General features: G+C 44.5%; 1 protein-coding gene and 1 long non-coding RNA gene across 4 annotated transcripts in view; both read right to left on the bottom strand.

Annotated features, from left to right (window-relative positions):
* Window positions 1-7,107: 7,107 nt before the first annotated feature.
* Window positions 7,108-9,769, bottom strand: LOC108304113. Its single transcript, XR_001825134.2, has 2 exons — window positions 8,293-9,769; window positions 7,108-7,983 (listed from the first exon to the last, which is right to left on the bottom strand). It is a non-coding gene; the product is annotated as an uncharacterized LOC108304113 (long non-coding RNA).
* Window positions 9,770-13,390: 3,621 nt separating this feature from the next.
* ATG2B (autophagy related 2B) overlaps window positions 13,391-20,212 on the bottom strand; it is a 90,819-nt gene continuing 83,997 nt past the window's right edge. For all 3 annotated transcript variants that reach the window (XM_017528175.2, XM_017528176.2, XM_037738348.1), the window contains exon 42: window positions 13,391-18,115. In XM_017528175.2, coding sequence (XP_017383664.1) covers window positions 17,885-18,115 — 231 coding nt within the window. In that variant the 3' untranslated portion in view covers window positions 13,391-17,884. The remainder of the gene's footprint in view (window positions 18,116-20,212) is intronic.

The raw sequence follows: 20,212 nt of genomic DNA, 5'->3' as shown, positions 1-20,212 counted from the left end.
AAAAAAAAAAAAAAATGCAAAAATTATCCAGGCATGGTAGTGCATACCCTGTAGTCCCAGCTACTCAGGAGGCTGAGGCAGGAGGATCACTTGAGCCCAGGAGGTCAAGGCTGCATGCAGTGAGCTAAGATTGTGCCACTGCATTCCAGCCTGTATAACAGAGACCCTGCCTCATAAAGAGAAAGAGAGAGAGAGAGAGACATGGCCACAGAGCAGGAATGTTTGAATAGGGCCCTCCAGAGGCAGAGCCACCCCAGGAGATGACAAGAACCAAGTATGTCCCTGGCACCAGGTGGCTGAAGTAGAGGGAAGAAGAAGGAGGTTGGAGACAACATAGAGAATCCAGAGGTCAGATGGGAGTGGGCCGCCGCCGGGCCTCTGCAGGCAGGTGGGCCACTGCCAGGCCCTGGGGAGGAGAGAGTCCATGGGCCAGGCGGCCAATCCAAGGTCAGTTTCCATGGAGTGGGGGAAAGGGTGTAGTGACCAGACTCCAAGACACTTGGGGGAATAGGGAGAATGAGCAGTTGCCACAGCTGCACGGGAGGGGCTAGTGCTTGTGAACTGCAGCAAAGACTCATTCACTCCAGGAATGGAAGGAAGACATGTTCTTGGAGCCTGGAGACAGGGTCTGAAGGGCTGGCAGTGGCTGCACCACCAGGACCTCATCGGTGACAACCCTGTGATCAGTGCTCCGGCCCCTGCAGGCTTCCTGGAGAGCAGAGCATGGTCAGATGGCCTGGAGCTGAGCCAAGGGGCAAGATCCAGCCTGCACACCTGTTTAATTTGGACCACATGGCATTTTTTAAAACTCCAAGCCCCCAGGCTTTTGAGCTGGTTACCAGTACTGAAACTTCACATAGGGAGCCAGTTTTCCAGTTTCTCTTGAACATTTGGAATATCTAGCAACACTGATTCAATTTCTTTTTTTTTTTCCCCCATTTATTTATTTTATTGCATTTTAGGTTTTGGGGTACATGTGAAAAACATGCAAAATTGTTGCATAGGTACACACGTGGCAGTGTGATTTCCTGCCTTCCTCCCCATCACCTATATCTGGCATTTCTCCCCATGCTCTCTCTCCCCAGCTCCCCACCCCCCACCGTCCCTCCCCTATTTCCCCCCAACTGACCCCAGTGTGTAGTGCTCCCCTCCCTGTGTCCATGTGTTCTCATTGTTCAACACCCGCCTATGAGTGAGAACATGCGGTGTTTGATCTTCTGCTCTTCTGTCAGTTTGCTGAGAATGTTGGTTTCCAGGTTCATCCATGTCCCTACAAAGGACACAAACTCATCATTTTTGACGGCTGCATAATATTCCATGGTGTATATGTGCCACATTTTCCCTATCCAGTCTATCATCGATGGGCATTTGGGTTGGTTCCAGGTCTTTGCTATTGTAAACAGCGCTGCAATGAACATTCGTGTGCACGTGTCCTTATAGTAGAACGATTTGTAATCCTTTGGATATATACCTAGTAATGGGATTGCTGGGTCAAATGGAATTTCTATTTCTAGGTCCTTGAGGAATCGCCACACTGTCTTCCACAATGGTTGAACTAATTTACACTCCCACCAACAGTGCAAAAGTGTTCCTATTTCTCCACATCCTCTCCAGCATCTGTTGTCTCCAGATTTTTTAATGATCGCCATTCTAACTTATCCAGAATTTACAAAGAACTAAAACAGATTTACAAGAGAAAAACTAACAAGCCCATTCAAAAGTGGGCAAAGGATATGAACAGACACTTTACAAAAGATTCAATTTCATTCATTGAGCAGATATTTATTAAGCATCTACTTCGTCAGACACTGTGGTCGGCACTGAGAATATGGCAGTGAACGAAAGAGAGGAACAGCCCTGGGTGCCTTGGAGTTGACCTTCCGGCGTCCACCAGGGCTTCAATTATTTGGTGCTGCATAGCAGAGGCCCCATGAACAGGGCACCCTCCCATCAGATTCACACACGTGGCAGCTGTGGGAGGCTGGGTTTGCAGTCCCTGATGCAGACCAGCTCTTCATGTACAGTCTGGGAAACAGACAGCAGTGAGACCTGCTCAAGTACACCCAGTGGAACTCACAACAGCCACACACAGCAATAGGCTCAGTCATCTCATTTTATCACCCTATTCCCTTGTGAGGTCTGTTTCAGGATGTCCTTTTTTTTTTTTTTTTTTTTTGAGACTGAGTCTTACTCTGTTGCCCAGGCTGGCATGCAGTGGCGCAATCTTGGCTCACTGCAACTTCTACCTCTCGAGTTCAAGCGACTCTCCTGCCTCAGCCTCCTGAGTAGCTGGGATTACAGGCATGTGCCACCATGCCTGGCTAATTTTTTTTTTTAAGTAGAGACAGGGTTTCACCATGCTAGCCAGCTGGTCTCAAACTCCTGACCTCATGATCCACCCACCTCATCCTCCCAAAGTGCTGGGATTACAGGCATGAGGCACTGCACCCAGCCTCAGGATGTCCACTTTCTAGGTGAGGAAGAGGAGGATGAGGAAGGCAGCGCTTGCCTAGAGTGCAGAGGCTGGATTCACCCAACTTATCTGACTCCAACACCAATGTGATTTCCAAGCCCCAGGCACGAATTCATTGGGCAAAGGCTCTGTAGCAAAATGACAAAAATAGGCTGGAACAGGCAGGCATATCAGGCAGGAATAGAAAGTGGGAAAGGGAAAATAATATCTGATCCCTCTTCTAATCTGAGCGAACTGACCCCAATACACCCTCCTTTCTTCTTTCTCAGCCTGCCTTAAGCTGGTGGCTGATCAAAACCCTTTCTAGGGCTTGAGAAAACCAATCCCACACTCAAGAAGCATGTGCTGGCCAGTGAAATCAGACCACGTTGCTCACAGGATGTAGTTCTACGGTACACTGCAGCCACAGTCAGAAGTCAGACACCTGATTTATGGGATGCACATAAGTAACATTTACCAAAGGCCAGCAAACAGCTCCACAGTGGGAGAGAAACTGGCAAACCCATACAATAGAATTTTTTTGCCCTTCTATGTGAAAGGTCAGTTACTCATTTGCAGAGGGAGAAATTTCTGCCTTGACTAAAATGATCGATGCTACGGGACAAGGTATTTCTGAATATTTCTGAATTCTCATGGGTCTGCTTGACAGGTCTGCCAGGCGTGTTCCACACCTAGCGCCAGGCCCAGGCCACACCTGCGGTGCTAACACCTGGTCGGAGGGAGGAATTAGCAAATACTCTTCCAGCATCCCCAGCTCCAGCACCCATGTGGGCTTCCACTTTCTCCCTGAGAGAGGCCAAGTAGAGAGAGATGAGGAGCTTCCACTCCAATCCGCTCCCAGCTTTGGGCCTGTCCTGGGCTCCAGAACCACGTGATCAGAGGCCATCTGTTGCCTTCGCTGCTCTCTGCAGTGGGAAAGTGAAAAAGCTGCCCCCACTCTGCCCCATCATCACCCCAATCCATCATGAGGAGTGAGCAGTGCTAAGGCCTTCCAAATCCCAGCCTTGGGGAAACTCCCTGATGTTGCAATGACCACAAGCAGGTTCTTGTTCGCTAGGGATGAGTCACAAGTTTGAGGAGGAGCAGGTCGGAAGCAACCCTGGGAAATGTCCCTCCCCACCCCTGCTCCCACCACAGCTCCCAGGGACCTGGGCATCTAACCAGGGCTGATCCGAGCCCTGGGATCCCGCTGAGCTCCACGCTGGCCTCTACGCGCCTGCAGCAGAACCCAGCCCATCCTGATTGATTCATCAGGTTTTGATGAAGAGCAATTGCTCCCTAAACCGTTGATGTTTTCTCCACCCCTGACTCCCCTCCCTGGAAGAGGAGTGGCTTCTCTGATTGTCCAGTTTCAAAAAAGAAAGGAATTGGGCCTGTAGAGCTCAGTTCCTTCCTCCATTCTCACTCTTTGGGAAGTGTCTGACTGCAGATCGGTCTTCTCTTGGCCATAAGGTAAGCATAGAGTTGAAGGCTCTGCCCTCACGGAGAAAGTCATCAGCATTGCCTGGGCCTTCATAAGTCAGCCTGACTCTGGGATTCAGTATCAAAAAGTCCATTTTGTGGCCGCATGTCTGAGTGATACCTTCCAGCCTAGCCCTTATCAGTAATAAAGAGGATACTGCAGTCCCGTGCACTGACTCCTCCATCTGCCTCTTTAGTGCAGAACTCATGAGGGAAAACAGGCGTGCCTTCACACCCCGTCTCCTACTATCCTACCCATCTCTGACTATAGAGGACGCAAACTCCAAATATTCGTTATCCTGGAGAAAGCTTACTGGTGAACTGCAAATCTGATTCATCGGAGATTTTTCACAAAATCCTTACTAATATCTTAGTGAGTTCTCATGTAGGGTTTCTTAGACCTGTAGATATTTTGGACCCAGTAGTTTTTTGTGATGGATGGCTGTCCTGTGCGTTATAGGATGCTTAGCAGCATCCCAGGTCTTTATGTATTAGACGCCCAGAGCAGCCTCCTTCTCCCAGTAGTGGCAACCGGCATGTCTCAAGACATTACAAATGTCCCATATGGGGCAAAATCACCCCTTTCCCCAGCTGAGAACTACATTTTAGCTGATCTGACCCAATTATTCAACAATGGCCTCAAGAATATCCTGGGTGTCTAAAGAGAATTCTGGGAGGTGGTGGGACTGAAACTGAGTCACTGGTTCAGTCACTCACCACTTGCAGAGTTCAATGAACAAGAATGAGGTCTGGTACAAAGAAAGTGATTTATTTCCAAAGCTTCACTTAGGGGAAGAAGTACAAGCTCCTGCCTTAAGGGTGCCGCTTTGCTTTCGGGGAGAAAGCAGGGGCTGTTGAAATGGGACTTGGCATGAATGGCATTCAAGGGAGGGAGTGGGCATGTGGGGGGGTCTATGTGACTCTTCCTAGTTCTGTCTGTGATGGTGCCAGCTCAACTACTTGGCAGAGCAGAACTAGGTTGCAAAGTGGCCCGTTGTCCTGAGATACTGTCCAGGAGGGAGAGAGTTTCCTAGCGGGCATACTCGAGGTTGTAAATTGACTAATGTCTCTCGAGGCAGTCTCCTGGTGGGAGAGATGTCAGGCACTGGAGCTTCTAAGCGAGCACATGGATAGATAAGCTTGCCCTATAGGGAGTGTCTGGTGAGGGGAAGGTTATAAATTGCATCTCTAAAGAGCTAAGTAGAAAGTGGGGAACAGGAGGAAAGAGAAAAGAAGAAAATAATAATTTTAAAAGGCATTGACAGAAGAGCAGAAGATCAAACACCACATGTTCTCACTCATAGGCGGGTGTTGAACAATGAGAACACATGGACACAGGGAGGGGAGCACTACACACTGGGGTCAGTTAGGGGGAAATAGGGGAGGGACGGTGGGGGGTGGGAAGCTGGGGAGAGAGAGCAAGGGGAGAAATGCCAGATGTAGGTGATGGGGAGGAAGGCAGCAAATCACACTGCCACGTGTGTACCTATGCAACAACTTTGCATGTTTTTCACATGTACCCCAAAACCTAAAATGCAATAAAATAAATAAATGGGGGAAAAAAAAAAGCATTGGCTACAAAAGCCAAAATAGACAAATGGGACCTAATTAAACTCCACAGCTTCTGCATGGCAAAAGAAACAATAACTGTTTCTTTTTGCTATCTACCCATCTGACAAAGGACTTATATCCAAAAATCTACAGAGAACTAAAACAGATTTACAAGAAAAAAACAAACGAGCCCATTCAAAAGTGGGCGAAGGATATGAACAGACACTTTACAAAAGAAGACATACATGAGGCCAACAAACATATGAAAAAATGCTCATCATCACTGGTCATCAGAGAAATGCAAATCAAAACTACATTGAGATACCATCTCACACCAGTTAGAATGGCGATCATTAAAAAATCTGGAGACAACAGATGCTGGAGAGGATGTGGAGAAATAGGAACACTTTTACACTGTTGGTGGGAGTGTAAATTAGTTCAACCACTGTGGGAGACAGAGTGGCGATTCCTCAAGGACCTAGAAATAGAAATTCCATTTGACCCAGCAATCCTATTACTGGGTATATATCCAAAGGATTATAAATCCTTCTACTATAAGGATACATGCACATGAATGTTCATTGCAGCACTGTTTACAATAGCAAAGACCAGCCCAAATGCCCATCAATAATAGACCGGACAGGGAAAATGTGGCACATATACACCATGGAATATTATGCAGCCATCAAAAATGATGAGTTTGTGTCCTTTGCAGGGACATGGATGAACCTGGAAACCATCATTCTCAGCAAACTGGCACAAGAACAGAAAATCAAGCACCACGTGTTCTCACTCATAGGCGGGTGTTGAACAGTGAGAACACATGGACACAGGGAGGGGAGCATCACACACTGGGGTCTGTTGAGGGGAAATAGGGGAGGGACAGCAAGGCGTTGGGAGTTGGGGAGAGAGAGCATGGGGAGAAATGCCAGATATAGGTGAAGGGGAGGAAGGCCGCAAATCACAGTGCCATGTGTGTACCTATGCAACAATCTTCCATGTTCTTCACATGTACCCCGAAACCTAAAATGCAATAAAAATAAATCCAGCTCACTCTCTTTCTCTTAGAAAAGCGGGGGTACTTATTTATAGGACTTCAGCCCTTGAAGAATTGGATTTTACAAAACGAAGGAGGGAGGCCATGGCGCTGGGAAGGAAAGAGTCAGCAAAGGGAGGCTTGGAGGCCATCGGTGATGGGATGGCAGGTAAGTAGGAGGATCACACAAACAGCAACTGGAATGACAACATGCCAACTCTGCACAGTCAATCCGGGCCGTCTCTGGCATGAATTGCACACACAAGTATTTGCTGACCTCATTAGAGCAGAATCTCTCTGCAAGGGCAATACCTGGCATCCGCTTCTAATGCGTCGCTCTTATTGATTTTGGTGTCATTCCCTGGGTTTCACAACCCCCTCAGCCAATGCCTTGTGGCTTATTCCAGTGTGATTTTCCCTTCACTGTCCTACAGCCAACCTTGTGGCAGGGAAAACGGAAGACTGGGAAGGGGTGAGAAAGGAAGAAATGGACTCATCCATCATGAACAAAATGCCAACATTCTTAGTACAATCAGGACCCAATGGGACCTGGGTGACTTTGAGGGAAGTAAATGGAGCATGGAGATGCCTCGTCAAATCACGTCTTTATTTAAGCTTTCGAGGTTTTCTTCATCATGGATGTTTTTGCATTAATTTTGATTTTTTAAAACTTTGTGTTATTGTTTGATTACAGATGTGCTCCTGCCTTAGACTTTGTGCCCAGGTGAGAGTCTCATTCGCCTCACCCTAATCCCACCCTGAATGGGAGGGTGGGGGGCTGCATTTCCAGTAGAGCGATCTAGCAGAGAAGCTTCCACTGGCTTCTATTTCACACTCCTCTGTAGACACCCCTCAGGGAAGGTCGCAGATCTTTATCTGAATACAAAGCACATTGCTATTCTCTCATGCCCCAAACATGGCTTTATCGGTCTGCGGTGAAAGTGCCACCAGGAGCCTGGTGTGCTGGCCCTGTGTTTACAGGGAGAAATTAATCGTGGAATAACATGACATTTTTATTTTTAATCTACACAGTGTCCTTGACTAAGAGGAAGCTGTCACCGACAAGCTCCATGAAAGAGGACAGTTAGGATCTTTCCAAGTCCTTCCCACGGCGGCATGTGGGGTCGGAATTTGCACAGGCCCAGGTGCCACGCTTGGTAGGGGGTGATTTTCAAATCAAGTTCCACTGAGAAGAGAGCGGGCGCCCCCTGCTGGCACCAAGGGCCGACTGCTCTTTCCCCACACGTGATTTTGCACACACTTTCTTTCCAAGCAGGCCCTTACATGGGTCAACCACAGATCCGTTCCAAAGCGAAACAGAACACGGAAACAGGACAAGGCAACAATGTCTCTTGAAAGGGGGTTGCTTAAAGACCTCTTCAAACAAAAATTTAAAAAGATAACGTGTTTTGTGGGCATGTCAATAGATAACTTCTATAGGAAGGCAGTTGAGGATAGCTACCTAAATTTCTTTCTTTCTTTCTTTCTTTTTTTGAAACAGAGTTTTGCTCTTGTTGCCCAGCCTGGAGTGCGGTGGCACGATCTGAGCTCACTGCAACCTCCGCCTCCCGGGTTCAAGCGATTCTCCTGCCTCAGCCTCCCAAGTAGCTGGGATTACAGACATGCCCCACCACGCCCGGGTAATTTTGTATTTTTAGTAGAGACGGGTTTCTCCATGTTGATCAGGCTGGTCTCGAACTCCTGACCTCAGGTAAGCCACCTCCCAAAGTGCTGGGATTACAGGTGTGAGCCACCGCGCCCAGCCAGCTACCTAAATTTCAAATGATCGTCCTATATGGACACAGCGTTACTCCTTATAGTGATTTATCCAACAGATAGAAGGAATGGAGGAGCAGCAAAGTCAAGTGGCTCAAGGTGAACTTTTAGGGTGGAGATTTGGCTAAAATTCCACTTCATTGGCACCAAATGGAAATAAAGGCTGGGCCACGTTAAGATCGCTTTCCAAATGGAACCTAGAATGGACAATTAAGAAGGAATTAGAACGGACTCTGGTGTGAAGAAAAAAGTTATGTCCTGAAAGTGTCAGAGTTGAGGGAAGTAAAATTTTAAACTGAAATGGAGGCACAGGGGAAATTGTATTTGGCCTTTGAAGTGTTTATTATCAATGGAAGAAGGATTTCTGGCTGTGGCATTAGAACACTGATACTTTGTTAAAAATAGCACAGATGCTGGTATCTTTTTCACTCATCCTTTACTAAATGTTAAACAGTTTATGGAGGGATTGCCTTGAAGTTTCCATCATTGAAAATAACTGGGCCACATCTGGGCTGACAAAATGTTCATGTTCAAGTTCTGAAAGTCAAGTTAGTACTTTGCACTGAGCAGCTGAGTCTTCCTCTATACCTCAGTGGAACCCAAATCTGAAAGAATGTCTCATCCTCTTCTGGTAAGCTTAGAAATTCTTTCTGAAGGATGCACCAATGTTCATTTTTCTCCGTTATTCCAAATCCCAGAAAACTTGGTCTCCAACACCCTTTTTGAGATTGATTTTTAAATACCACCCTGGTTATATCTCTAAGATCAGATTTCCTTGTAACTAGGCAATCCTAAATATCAGAGCTGGCTCTCCCACCTTCCCCGATGCCACCCCAGATCTGTGTTTAATGCCAGGGAAGCAGAAGTCCAGATGCCCAGACACAAGAGGAGACTAGGTGGTGTCTTCAAACCTAGGAATCCCAACTCTGACACTGTTTCCCAGTGGTTTACGTTCCTTTCCTCAGCATTGTGAATGGTTCCTCAAATCTCTCAGAGAGCAGAGCAAATTGATTTATATTTGTAAGGAACAAATGTCTAGGATGAATAACAGTGTTTCATCTCTTGCATATTGGAGTTTGTTATCTTTTTCTTTTACCGTTTCTATGATGTGGAGAGTTTGATATCTTCTCACTGGATTCTGAGCTCCCTGAGGGCAAGGACCAGATCTTTCCTCTCTAGCACAGGGCTTTGCACACAGTACACTTTCAAGAAACAGTAACAATATCTAAGTCTTACATCATACTTACTGTGTGCCAGAGAGACACTGTTTGAAGCACTTCCCATATATTAACTCCTGGAATCCTCATAACAATTGTATTATTATTTTATACAGAAGGAAGCACAGAAAGGTTAAGTAACTTCCCCAAGGCCACACAGATCAGAAATAGTGGAGCCTGAGTTTAGCCCCAAGTAGCCTAACTCTAACATCTATACTCTTAGCCACTGTGCCATGGCTCCCAAACTTGTCTACGTATTAGTCCCATGGAGAGCTTTGCAAATATACCCTAGGGACTGGGATTTAGCTGATCTTTGGTGTGGCCTGCACTGTGTCCATTTTTGAGAGATCCCCTGGTTCCTCTCAAGTGCAGACAAGTTCTGAGACCCAGTGTATTACACTGCCCTGCCCCATTCACCAGCAGATGTTTGCTGAATGGGATTTGCTCTGTGTGGAACTGCTTTCAGAAATATAAACAAGCCCAGAGGAAAGAAATCCTAACTCTGGCAACAGCAAATTATCTTTGAGTGCAGCGGAATGTAATTCCAATAGAGTGTGTAAGCACATGGGTCTGCAGTCAGAAATTCCTGCATTCAGAGTCTAAATGGGCTGGTTATGATCTGCAGGTAGCAGTCAGGCCAGGTGCTCACCAACCTCAATTTCCTTCCTTCCCTGGCACATAGGTAGACTGCATTACCCATGTTTCCTGTTGGCTGTGACCACGACAGAATTCTGACCACTGTGGGCAATAGTGATGTTTGCTCCTGTCTCCCTGGCTATGTCCTGGCCATAGTCCTCCTGTCTCTCCTGTGCAGAGATCCCAGCTGGGGATTTTGAAGTTCCATGGTATGCAGAGCCATAAGATGGAAGGAGCCTGGGCTTGTCAATCACTGCTTGAAGGAGAGCTGTCAGATATTCCAGAATGCCAACTGGGCTTTCTGTAAATGAGAAATAAACCTCTCTTTTTGTTAAGCTGCTGAGATTTGGGGATCTAGCTGTCACTAGTGACTAGGGATCCTTAACAAGTACATGGTGTGGCTTGGGATAGGTTGCTTAACCTAAGCCTTGTTTTGTCATCAGCAAAATACAAATAATGGCACAAATGTGCACCAGACAAAGTAGATTCACTCTCCCCTTTTCTGCCCCTGCCCTCCACCTTGCCCTCTGCCCAGAACCCTGTGCCTTATGGACTGGGCATGAGTCAGGTTCCACCCATGAGAGGCTCCAGCAGGAGATGGGAGGGCAGGAAAGTGGGGGTGGGCATCTATCCCTCTGGCTGCTTCCCTCCACCTTGGGTCATAGCTCCGGTCAGGCAGCCCCTCTTTCAGCTGTAAGTTCTGGGATTCACTCCCTTAGTCTTTTCAGGACTGCAGCTGTGCCTGGTGTTGCTTCAGTCTCTTGAGAGATGGGATGAAGACAGAGGGGTATCCTATTCCCATTCCCACCAGGAGAGACACAAAAGGTGAGAAACAGCCATTGGCTCACATGACTTTGAGGCCAGGGCAGGCCCAGAGCTGAAAGTGGATTAAAGAAGAGCTATCAAGTCTTCACTTGGCTCAGAGACAGCCACGGGGTGCCTGTGGGCTTCCTTTACCCTGTGCTGCCCACCATGTGCTGAGTATTTCCTTCCTAGCACCTGCCCATCACAGGGAGTGGTCATGTCTCTTGCTGGGCCCCTGGCTGACACTGAATGTGAATGCTACATTGTCGATAATGACAGCAAATGTGAATGTCACCCTACCCTGGTGAATGGGGCAGGGCAGTGTAATGCACTGGGTCTCAGAACTTGTCTGCACATGAGAAGAACCAGGGGATCTCTCAAAAATGCCAAAGCCTAGGCCACACCAAAGACCAGCTAAATCCCAATCCCTGGGGTGTATTTTTAAAGCTCCCCAGGAGACTAATGTGCAGACAAGTTTGGGAACCATGCCACAGTAGCTGAGTGTTGTCGAGTGCTGAGCAGAGGAGTTGCCACATAGGAAACATTCAATCAATGTTGAGCTTTTATTTTATATATATTTTTACTTTAAAAGTTATCACAAGTATTGCTAAAATCAAGAAAACGTGAGCTTACATTGAATAAAGGACGCCTGTAAGTAGTGATCATGTGATCTTGGGCAAAGAATTTCCCCGCTCTGGGCTTCGGCTTCCTCAACTGCAGACAGGACTAGATGACTGTGCTGCAAAGTTTGACAAAGAAAAGGAGAGCATGCTGTGGTGGGAAAGAGAGAGGAAGGGAGGGTGGCCAGGCCTGCCTGCAAGTGGAGCCTCTGCGCTGAGATGCAGGAGCAGGCGGAGATCCAGAGGGAGCACCCGAGTGGGGTGGCCACGGCACTTGGTCTTGCCCCAGGCTGTGCATGGTTTTTCTCAGGGGAGCTCTTAGCCCACTGGATTTTTAACGGGATTTTTGTCATACTTGGCATATTTGGCCATGTCTGGAGACATCTTTGGTTGTCGCAACTGGGAGAGGGGACTTTGTGCCTGGCATCCAGTGGCCAGAGGCCGGCATGGGGTGGGGGTTGGCAACGTCCCCTGCATCCTGCAATACATAGGCTGGTCCCAAATGTCAAGTGCTGAGGTGGAGAACCCCTGCTTGAGCCACACGCTGAGATTTTGCCTTAATCGGTGTTGACTGTGGCCGGTGTTGCAGCATTTAAAGAAAGAAATATTGCAGGTGGCGCTAATTCCTGCTCACAGGCATGCAGAACCAAACCGATAGGGTGGCTAAGCACAGCCAGGAGAGGGAAGAAGGGCTGGAGGCGCCAGGAGGAGACCAAGTGCATTTTCTTGCTCAAATATTCTAAGAGCCTTTAATCTCAATCCTCTAGCAAAATTCTGTGGTTTCCCAATTAGTGAAGAGGTTCTGCTAATTTAGATAACTGCTCGAAGCTGTTCTTAAATGAAGTCCCGGGAAGAGCAAGAGGTCTGGGAGTCAAACCATGGAACAGTGAGCAAGTTTCTTGACCTCTCTGAACCCGTCTCCTCCTCTGGAAAACAGGGACTCTAGTTACTGCCTCTCAAGCAGGGGCTGCGAGATTATAAAAAGAATACACCAGGATACCTGGCACACAGTGAGCCTCTCACAATTGTCCCTTTCCCTCTCTTCAAGAGCCACGTGTTAAGTGTGACTTGTCATTTTTTCCTAATTGTTCAAAGTGGATATATAGTGACATCTGTCACACCACCTTTTAAAGTAATTTGTCTTTATGTCTAGCCGGGCACAGTGGCTCATACCTGTAATCCCAGCACTTTGGGAGGAAGAGGCAGGCAGATCACCTGGGGTCAGGAGTTCGAGAGCAGTCTGGCCAACATGGTGAAACCCTGTCTCTACTAAAAACACAAAAAAGTAGCCAGGCATGGTGGCGGACGCCTGTAATCCCAGCTACTTGGGAGGCTGAGGCAGGAGAATCGCTTGAACCCAGGAGGCAGAGGCTGCAGTGAGTGAGATTGCTCCATTGCACTCCAGCCTGGGCAACAAGTGCAAAACTCCATCCAAAAAAAAATAATAAAAATAAAATAAAAATAATAAGTGTCTTTTAAATATTCCCTTCATAAGTAAAAATATTCCTCCAAATAGTTATCAGGTTTGTGAGGCCAAAACTAGGGGACTTGTTTGCCACAAGTCCGTACTGCAGAGGTAAGATAATTAACAGAGGGCCTAATATTCAAAGCAGGGAGGGAAGAACTGTTAATACTCCATACAGCGCAGAAATCAGCAGCAGACAGACCCAAGACTGGCTATGAGAAGCACCAGGGGCATAGGAGCCTCATTTCCCTATTACGAGGTTGGAAGCAGATGGACATCCCACCCCAAAAAGTATTTTACCCACGTTTTGGGAACACTTCTTGGTGAATGGCAAGAGTGTTTAAAGCAAAATCCAAAGAGTAAATATTTTAATTCTCTTCAAGAGTATTCGTATTTTTATATTATTTAAATAGTCACATTAACAAGGTACAACAAAAATACTTATACAATATCAGTATTCTTATTCACATCCATAATTACCATAATTAGGAAAAATTAGGAAACTTAGCAAAGACAGTCAATACATATATGTTCTTTTACTTGTGGTGTGATAAATTCAATGTCTACAATAAGTCAGGATGGATCAACATGAAAGCTGAACTAGACACCGCTCCTGAATTTCTCAATGAAAAAGCAAATAGTCCTGGGTGACCAGCAAGTTATACAAACAGTGCAAGACAAATCCAGCTAGAAATTGGAAGCTGCCATTTTGTATACACAAAATACATGTGAAACAGCAAAGTAAACATTTTTTAAGAGGGAGGGGCTTCTACCTGGGTCATTAGAGATATAACTGAGCCAGCTGAGATGACATTTACCATCTCTTGAAATACAGCAGACGGCACTCTAGTGCTTCCTATGAGGCAACATGCTTGAAACCAAGGGCCCAACAATTGTTGTAGGGCAGCAAAATACACCTCTAACACCTACGTTTACCAAAAATGCTGGCATTTCAAACTCTGAGTTGTTCAGACTCACATTTCTCATCCCCAAAGAAGTCTATCAGGGTAGTGTGTCGGATGCTTTTTGTATCTGTGATTTACAGGCACTATCATGAGAGGAAAATAACTTCTGAATAAAAACAAAATTGGCTGACTTGCAACTGTGCATATAACGTCTATTCAAGGGGGCAGCGTGCCTAGCACAGTCCTGACAAGGTAGAGATACAAATAAGTTGGCATTAAAGCACTATTTGTCTTATATGAAAAGAGTGACTCTATCTTCCAGTAAACAAAAGTAAGATCTCCTGCAATGAAATCTTTTTCCTTCATTATCTACAAACTATACAAATAATATTCCTTTTTAACCTAACACTGAAAAAATTATATTTGATTTTATTCTGTTTGATACCAATTGGTATGTCCAGCTGATGCATTTGCAAATACAAAAGAATATCACTTTGTGTTTGCAGAGTCCCTTCCTTTGAAGGGACTTGATGGAGAAAAGAACTTGATGGATATTCTCTCTAAAGTCTTAAATAGGTCACGAAGTAGCAAAGGGAAACAGAGAAGAGGAGCACTCATCAGAGCCCACCTCACCCCACAGTTCTGAGGATGCAGGTGCAAGAACTCTCAAGCAAAGCAAAGCGGAGTGATCTCTCTGAAGCCAAGTAACACAGCTCTCTACACATCGAAAATCTGAGTTAATGTTAAGATAATGATTAGTCAATCCTGAAACCATATGCGGAATCCTCATTTTAAGCCGCTGCTTTAGAACTCGGCTCCCCTGCTGCCTGCGTGCCGGTGGAAGCGGCACAGCCTCTGGATGAGCAGCCTCTGTAGGGGCAGACGCAGTTGCCTGGACTTTTTTGGGACTGAGCAAAGGCACTAAACCTACAGAACACTGTTTTTAAAGGAGATGGTTAAAAAGTGATGCCCTAAAAGCCGGAAATATTTCAATCAGCTTGAAAAGTGACACGTCAGCAGCAGGAAACAGTAGTTTTTAGTATTTTGCCATCTTAGCCACGCTGCTACTTGGAAAGATTTTTTAAGTGAACTTTGCCTTATAAAAATATTGATAAATATATGTACTTAAGTGAGAATCCAAATCGTACCCCAACTTCATGACAGTGAAAGTCTATTGCTATGACGTCTAGAAGAAACACTGAGTGTTGTCTACCTAAAAGGCAATCTTCAGTGGTGGGCAGACAGGAAGGGAAAACAGGGGGTAACAAGTTAGCTCCATTCAAGAAGACATGGCTGTGGCTGCAGCTGCCTCTCTACTTGTGATGTAAGATGGTCTTAACGTGTCAGAACACTGTGGGGTCCTACAACTTGCTAACAGATCTCGATGGAGCTGCTGATGGGACTCCATGGGGGAAAAACTGTAAGGACTCAGCGTATCACTGGTGGACATGCGCAGTCTACTCCAGGCAGAAGCATGACACCAAATCCAACCATGCAGGCACAGTGGCAGCTGAGAAAGGTATTGCTCTGAGAGATCTAAGGTCCCTGGCTGCTCCGTGTGTGATGTCACCAGAGAGAGGACTCTCACTGGACAAGGCTCAGTGGTATGAGGCTCTATACAAAGCATGATGCCCCATGCTGTCATCCTCACACATACACATGGCCTAATCATCCAAAACCCCCCTTGGGCTTTGCCGTAAAAACCCCTCCATTTACCAGGCGGGATGCTGAGGCCTACAGAGATCAGGTGTTCTGGCCAAGTCATCTGTTTGGTAAGCTGCAGATCTGGCAAACCACGAATTCTAGCCAAACTCTTTCTACTATGTCATCACAACATGAAAGTTCAGAAAGACACTTGTAAAAAAGAAAAAAATTAAGGACATCTAATAATATAGAAGTGTTCAGATACAGATAGTAAACATCTTTACAGAATCTCAGGTAAAGAACATCTTGGCTGAACTGACAATGGATATTTCTGAGACACAACGTTTCTGTTCCCAAAATGATGATTATATCAACAGCAGGTGCAGAAGGGAAGAACAGAGAAAGAACCACAGAGGTTACATTACAAAGATATATGTTTAAATGAGATTTGTAAACTTAATTTGTTCGCAACACAGGGTGCAAAGGAGAGAATAATTTATTTTATACTGTATGTTATACTGTATTTAACTGAACTTAAGTATAACCTTGGAAAGTATATTTAAAAGTTAGAGATTTTACAATTTTAAGTTTGATCAAGTATTTTCCAGTTTGATTCATCATAACTGGTAACACCAATAGCAAGTTTCCTTATTAAGGGTAAATGGAGAAAGCTGGAGCCTAAGTGGGGTCAGAACACACCCCACAGCCAGAGGCCCTCCCAGTAACACAGCACTCCTTCCTGTCAGCATGTCACCAGGACCAGGCTCTACCAGAACTGAGTAACACATGGTCCCACAGTGCTTACACAGGTGGTTACGCTGTTGCCTTTTTAAGTTTTTTGGCAGTGAAAAGGAAACTAAAATTAAAAGCTATATCATCCCATTTTTATAAATTCTAAACATTCTGATTTTTGGTTTACATTGCTTTCCTGATTAGAAAATTTAGAGAATGAAATTGATGTGACTCCATTTTCCAAGCCCCAAATTGAAATGCATTTTTGAAATCCAAATTCAGTGATATTCTCTCAACTTTAGAAACAGGAAATCACATCACGCAACTTTAAACAGTGAATAAATACAGAGTTCCACCTTTCCTTCTGCTGGATCAGTCTAAAGTCAGGACTGAAAACAAGTTCCCTCTCACTCCTTGGTAATGATTTACCTGATACTACCCAAAATCAATTTTGAGAAAGTGTTCCCAGTTATCTTGTGGTGAATCATAGTACTGCAACTACGAATATGCTCTAAGCAAAGCAAAATATTCATGGAAGCATAAAACAGTATCACCTTTAAATAAAAATACTTTATTCGTTCCTGATAGGTTATCAAAATGTACACTGTTTACCAAGTAAAAATGGTACGTTGAAATAGTTGACTAGGGCATATTTGAAGAATTTTTCTTTATTTTTAAAATAGTAAAAACCACTTCCAATCTCCCCTTCCATACATTCCTAACAAGCCTGCATGATACCTGCTTAAAACTGAACATATAAACAATTACATGGGCCCCACTTCATTAGAGAATGCACGTTTTCCTGTACTCTTAAAGGAAACTATTACATTTAAGGTACCTTCCTTTGCCAAAAAATTTCAGACAAGTTTACTGCTCTTTATATTTGTGTAACTTTGTAAATTATACAAGAAATATAGCACACAACTTGAATTTATGTAAAAACACATACACACACACACAGGATAAAGTGCAACACAACAGAACACGTCTGCAACATTCACTTTCTCAAATCCCCAGAAGGATTTTCAGAGTAAATGGAAATAATGTTGTTCTCAAGTTGAGGAACACTAAATTCAACAGAATAGGTTATTTTTCCACACTGATATTTATATTGAGAATCCTATTTGCTTTGCTTCCCCTGTGGCTCCTGTCTCTCATTTTCAATTAAAGTTTTGAAGCTGTGATTCTTTTTAAACCTTAAGAAAATTCAACTCCATAGAGCTACACAAACAGTGTTAGAAGGAGGCTTCCAATGATCACTCGTAGGTAACAAGGAGAATTACAGTCATCTTAACAAAAGTGAGCCTTCCACTAACTTGGCAGCAAATGCTTTAAGGACCTTTGACACCAGCCACCAAACATTCCTATAGGCAAGTATCAACCAGCCCTAAATGTCACAAGCTTTTGGTTGCATGTTGTTTTGACATTAAATCATTTAACTAAAAAATGCTTTTGTTCCTGAGATGAGCACAATAAAATTAAACGAGCTTCCTCCGAAGCTGCTGTCGGGACACTGAGCTCCTGGTTCCACTCTCCTTATCTTCACGCAGTCAGGTCTGAGCCATCAGTCCTCCCCGTGGCGCCATTTCTGTGACTCGTCTTGCCGGACATCTGGCCTAATTTGGTTTCTCATGCCACCCAGCACGTTTGACGTTGCTTCTGTGGCAACAATCAGAGGTTTCACCACCGCTGGAGGAATCTGGCGCAGAACCTCACCAACGGCACCAGTCACCCCTCTATTCTCATGTTCTCGAGCTGCAGTTTCATAAATGGTCTGAGCCGTGTCTGTGATTCCCTGCACAGAGGTGGGAGGTTGGGGAGAGGACAGCAGTGAACAAACTCTGGTCAGAAAACTCCCTAGCTATCCTGCAGTACGCACTTTTAGTGCAGGTAACCAACATTATGTTTGTAACCAGACCAAAAAAATACCATGCTTTTAGATAACCCAGGATTATTACTTTTAGTGACAGAATTCTAATTATAAGGGAAAGAGGCAATTATGATTTAGTATTTTGCTGTGACACTAGTGTGTGGAAAATGTACAGCAACCATTTCACATTGGGAAGACAGAAATATGAGCTTTGCTGGTATTATTAATCACTCCAGTTAAATCAAACTTGGTAAACAAAGCTTTCTGAATAAATATACTCACTAAAGAAATATGGTGACAGTTCCCTTTGATTCAACATAAGAACACTTAATTCTACTAAACTCTGAGAAATTACTTAATTTGTTTTAAATTACTGGTTATGTATTAGGAAAAAAATGGAAAATTCAACTAAGATAAAAAGCAGATTAAATAGAGAATTCTGAGAACAAAAAGCGGGCACATGTTTAATAATTCTCAACAAAACTTCAGTAGCATTTTCCATCTTTCTTACAACATATAACAATAAAATAATGACTGCTAAGCTTTCATTCTGTTTACTCACTCCCTATGCTAGTAATGACTGCTAAGCTTTGAAGCTGAGTATACAAACGTGTAGGTCAAACCAATGCAGGAAAAACTTCACATGACTTCTTCTCTACCATTTATCTAACTCAGAAATCCCTAGGAAACTCAAAGCAACATTCCATCGTGACAGCTTCAGTGATGGGGACAGAATAAAGGAACTTTGGGTTCTCCAGAGAAATCAAGAACGCTGTCCTAACCCAGAATCTAGCCATCATTTTGGCAAGTTAACAAGAGCGTCCTATCTACCCAGTGCATTTGGCAAAAATATGTAATACCATGGAGCAAGAAAAAAAAAAGGACATGCAGAAAAACTCAAAGAAATGTAAGTGAGACTTTAAAATCTAGAGGATAACAGCCAATAAGAGAAACCATGAGCACAACAAAGAAAATGTTTCCAATTTGTACATTCCCTGTACCATCTCCTTCCCCTCTCCACCAGCTCTCCTCCCTATTCCACCCACAATAAACAGCAGTAGGTGAGTACAGTATGAGGCCGACCACCACTACATTCGCAGACAACAGAAGTAAATTCCAATCTCAGCCCTATTGTTTAGCTGTGTGACCTTGGATAAGTCATTTAAACAGGGAATTAAAATGCTGCCTTCCTCCTATGGTGATTCTTAGAATTAAATCTCAAAACCTTGACATAGTTTGGAAGACAGTAAGTGTTCAATAAGTAATTCCTACTGCCACCCTCATAAGTGCCTGACCATCACCAAATAGAACTATGTAAGAAGGGGTTGACATACTTTTTCTGTAAGGGCCACATAGAAGGTATTTATGGGCCATGGGCTCTGTCATTTATTTTTTGTTTTTGTTTTACAATCCTTTAAAATTGTAAGCACCATTATTATTAGCTTAAGAGCCCATACAGAAGAGGCATGGCCAGGTCTGCCCTGAAGCCTAGTCTGCCGACCCCCTTCTAAAAGATCAGCCTATCTATGACACACACAAGGCATTTGCTCTTCATCTTTGACTTACTGACATCTAAAATGGAAAAGAAAGACCAATCACCACTAGGAACTATTTTTTAAAAACTTTAATAGACAATCCTGAGTAAGTCCAAACAAGTACATCCCACCATCTCAATCCACATTTAATTAATCTCACCCTCCCTTCCCTCATTCTTCCTATTGACAGCTTAGAGAAAAATAACTAAACTTCAGACCCAAATACTCAGCTCCAAGCCTGGCTCCACTCCCTTCCCACTATGGTACTTGGGGGAGGCCACTGTCTGGTGGAACCTGTTTCCTCATCTGTAAATTAGGAATATCGCTTATCTCTCATGGTGATTACCATACATTTGGCACAAAGTAAGCACACATTTATTTCAAAATGAATATAGATTAAATACAGCAACCATTTCACCAATTGCTAAATATCAAAGTGCTATTACATCTCACTGTTCACTACTCTTACCAACCCTATGGTCCACTT

The sequence above is a fragment of the Cebus imitator genome, unplaced genomic scaffold, assembly GCF_001604975.1.
Source record: "Cebus imitator isolate Cc_AM_T3 unplaced genomic scaffold, Cebus_imitator-1.0 Scaffold52, whole genome shotgun sequence".
Taxonomy (NCBI): domain Eukaryota; kingdom Metazoa; phylum Chordata; class Mammalia; order Primates; family Cebidae; genus Cebus; species Cebus imitator.
The sequence above is the reverse complement of the archived record's forward strand: the minus strand, read 5'-3'. Positions and strand labels throughout refer to the sequence as shown.